This window comes from Melanostigma gelatinosum (genome assembly GCF_949748355.1).
Source record: "Melanostigma gelatinosum genome assembly, chromosome: 13".
Taxonomy (NCBI): domain Eukaryota; kingdom Metazoa; phylum Chordata; class Actinopteri; order Perciformes; family Zoarcidae; genus Melanostigma; species Melanostigma gelatinosum.
Genome location: NC_136646.1, coordinates 25107500 through 25111346, shown reverse-complemented (window position 1 = coordinate 25111346; position 3847 = coordinate 25107500). Strand labels below are relative to the sequence as shown.

Below are 3847 nucleotides of genomic sequence, written 5' to 3'. Positions count from 1 at the left end.
TGCTGTATTGATGAAGACTTGAAACTAGAGATTGAGACATAAACTCATGTTTACAATGTTTACTGAGGTAATAAATCAAGAGAGAAGTAGAGTCATTTTCTATAGACTTCTATACAACCAGAGGAGTCGCCCCCTGGTGGTCACTAGTGAGAATGCACGTGCCAAATTTTTCTCGCGGCTTTTAGACTCGCTAAAAAATGTAAAATGTTCTCAACTATTCAGCGCCAGATGTGGAGTCGCACTGTTTGTCGATGCCATGCTTGTTCCAGGCAGCCAATCAAATAAAATGAGAGGCGGGCTTTGCTACTTTAGCACTGACTTCCTGTTTGCATGCGGGTAGATGTAGAAGGGCTAGCTCGCTTGTTAGCCGTATCTTATCATATCTCATGTTGTTATAGTTTCACATAGACTACAATGAGGGAGGGAGCGCATTTCCCTTTTTACCGTATACATTTGATTGGTTGCCATTTTGCATTTAAAGGAGTTTTTGAAGCGACAAGTGTCGGTGTGATCAGCCCCTTGCATTAGCTTTTAACTTCTGGTGATTGTATGCATACTATGATACACGCAAGTATCATTAACGTTTGTTTGCCATAGAGATTATTTTCTGCAATAATCCAAAAATCCAATGGAAGCATCCCATTGGTTGTTTGTGGAGGGAAACAGTTATGCTAACTTCCTGTTGGATTACAAAAAGAGGTCATCCCTGCAGCCCTCTAGACATCCATGCCGGTACCTCGCTGAGCTTCTACGACCAAATATCTATTTTTGGTGGCTCTAATTCTGAAAAGCCCGTTCAAGGTTTTGTAGTTCTGTTTTCCCCGTGATGATGTGAGCTGCTGCTGTTCATCGTGGCATCTTTGTTTATTTCCTCCATGAATCTGCATCAAAAGGGAACTCAAAAAAAAAACTTTATTAAACATCCTGAAAAAGACAATAAGTGTTTTTTGAGTGTAAAAAATAAAAGAGTCTGTTATTCCTTTATTTCAGTGTGAAAGAAGACCAGCTGTTCCTCAGAGGAGGGTGTCAATCCGGGTGCTCGGGTCTCCTCCCAATGAGTCTCCGAGGTCAAACAGCTGGTCCAGGTTGACGGAGGAGCTACAGAGGAAATCACTGCGGCCTTGCTCCTCCTCCTCTTCCTCTTCTGGCCAGGGGCTCTCCAGGAAGGCGGTGGCGAGGAAGGTCTCCTCGTCAAAGTCCGACCCGTCGGTGTTCCTTTGGGTCTCCACCAACACGTGGATGTCCGCTGTCCCCGTGGGGGCTTCGACGGCAGAGATGTGGGGCCCCCGCACCGTCAGGTCCTCCTCCTTCATGATGGGGCTCAGGGGTTCTTCTCCCTCCAAACTGAGCTCCCCGTTGAGGGCCGAGTCCAGCAGGGCGTCCCAGTCGAAGTCCCCCTTCAGAGGTCCGATCTCCTTCTGTTCGTCTGTGGAGAGCAGCGGGGAGCTGCAGCGCCTCATCCGTTTCCTCTTGTGCTCGCCTCTCCCTCGCACCACGGGCCAGGACCCCAGCATGGTGCCCTCGGCCAGATGAGGGTCCCAGTTCTGGTCGGCGCCGGTCGCCTCTTCGAACTCCCGGAGGAGCCGCTGGGACTCGGGGTTGACGCACAGGCCGTCGTGACCTCCCGCGGGGCTGCAGTGGCCTCTGGACTGGGGCTGGAGGTTGACCCTGAGTCGGCTCTGCAGCGCCGGGTTGATGTGGACCGGCGGTATCCGCCTCTTCTTGTAGGCGCCGCTCAGGAGGCGCTCGGCGTACTGCGGGTCGATCTTCCAGAAGCCGCCCTTCCCCGGCTCGTCCTTCTGCCGCGGCACCTTGATGAAGCACTTGTTGAGCGACAGGTTGTGTCTGATGGAGTTCTGAAGGTAGAGACACGAATCATCACATGAGGGTTCATAGCTGGCTGGATTTGGACCACATATTGGCTTTCTTACATGTTCAGATCGACATCACTACCATGTCTATCTGGTGAGCAGCCGGTTAGCTTAGCTTAGCATAAAGACTGGAAACAGGTAGCCCGGCAGTCTGTAGCTAACAACACCGCCTACCAGCTCTTCGAAATCTGATCAACGTGTTATATCTCATGTGTTTCACCGTCACGCTGCTAGAATACCAAAGATCGTAAAATACATACTTCGGTTCAGTAATGTTTTATGATTTCATGGGATATGAATTACAGCGCATTATTGTTTGCAGGTGTAGATACGAATGCTGGATGAGACCTGCTTGATAAATGAGCGTGGTGCGTGGATGTTGTCCAGCTGTTTCCCCCTTGTTTCCAGTCGTTATGCTAAGCTAAGCTAACCAGCTGCAGTGCAGACATGACAGTGATATTGATCTTCTCATCGAACTCTCTGCAAGGAAGCAAATCAGCCCCAAAATGTTGCTTAAAGAGAGTCCATCAGCCATTGGACATCAGCCTAAAGCAGGAAGTGCAGACGGCAGAGCACCATGCGTCACATTAATGCCCCCCCCCCTCGTTGAAGTTTAAATGGAGCAGTGACCCGATGACCTGTGTTAAATATTATCTGCCCCATGTACTGCTCTACAATAACAGAGTGCTCTGAAACACGGGAGTGCAGCTAACCGCCTCATCAATCATTCATCCCGACAAATTTAACTTTTTCATGAAAATTGCTGAAGAATCTGCTGCTGCGCTTTTGTTCCGTCACGTGTTTCTACAACAGCAATGTGAAGACAAAATATCTTTATCTATATGTTTCCTGTGTTGCTGATCTCTTGTTAATTAGCAGCTTTAAGTCTCTAATACTCAGAAGCTCTTCTACTGTTCTATAGAACGCATTCATGCTCCCAGCTGTGATTAGACCTGAAAGAAACTCAAACAATAGAAAGTGTGTGCGTGTGTGTGTGTGTGTGTGTGTGCGTGTGCGTGTGTGTGCGTGTAGTCCTCTACCTGCCAGGTGGGGTCAGCATGTCGGTAGTAGCAGAAGTTGTCGGTGATCCACTTGTAGATGCAGGACAGGGTGATCTTGGTCTTCTTGCTGGCCTGCATCGCCATGCAGATGAGCGTCGCGTACGAGTACGGCGGCTTGATGCGCGCGTTGGTCTTGTAGTCCACCTCGTCGGGGCAGTGCCCGTGAGCCACGATGCCCGGTAGGGACTGCATCCGGCTGTAGGCCGCCGCCGTGGGCTTCCCGGGGGTCAGGGGCATGCCGATGGAGGCCGGGTCTCCGGCCAGAGGGGAGGCCGGCGCGTCGGAGCCTGGTGGCTGGTGGTCGGCCCGCGGCGGCACGTTGGCACCGAGGATGGAGAACTCCTGCAGCCACTGCAGGCTGGTGAGGCTGTCGTCCAGGTTGCTGCTGCTGCAGCTGCTGATGCTGCTGTTGTCGCTGTTGTTGTTGCAGTGGACTCCGTCCCGCTCCTCCACCTGCACGGCCGCGGTCACCACCTCCTCCTCCAGCCCCACGGAGCCCTCAGGCCACGGGTCGGTGCAGCTCAGAGACAGCATGGCTCTCTGTCACCCCGCTCCTCCTCCAGCCTGCCACCGCCTGACAGGACCGGAGACAAACAGCCGAGAATAATTGTGAAAGAGCGGAACAATGAGCGGAACAATTTAAAAACAGAGCCTCAGTGTGTGCGTAACGAGCAGGTGGATTTAAATCCACAGGTGAGTCCGTCACCTGCAGGTCTGATGAGAACAGGTGGAGGTTAAAAGAAAAGTGAGAATCTAAAAGTCTGTTCTGTCTCCGACTCTCAGAACGTATCTGAACAGGTGTGTTGCGCACTTTACGCACGAAAAGAGCGCACGTCATTACTACCGCTAATCTGCGGGCTTTAAATACGAATACATGTGTTACATTGTTCAAAACACGACTATCAAATTGTGTTT

The 3847-nt window shown here is 51.1% G+C and overlaps 1 protein-coding gene across 1 annotated transcript; it reads right to left on the bottom strand.

Annotated features, from left to right (window-relative positions):
• Nucleotides 1-1013: 1013 nt before the first annotated feature.
• On the bottom strand, nt 1014-3466 carry foxj1a (forkhead box J1a; the record flags this gene model as incomplete). The annotated part of the gene is made up of 2 exons (XM_079281311.1): nt 1014-1856; nt 2912-3466. The coding sequence occupies 2 exons, from the start codon at nt 3464-3466 to the stop codon at nt 1014-1016; spliced, it is 1398 nt and encodes a 465-aa protein (XP_079137437.1).
• Nucleotides 3467-3847: the final 381 nt, after the last annotated feature.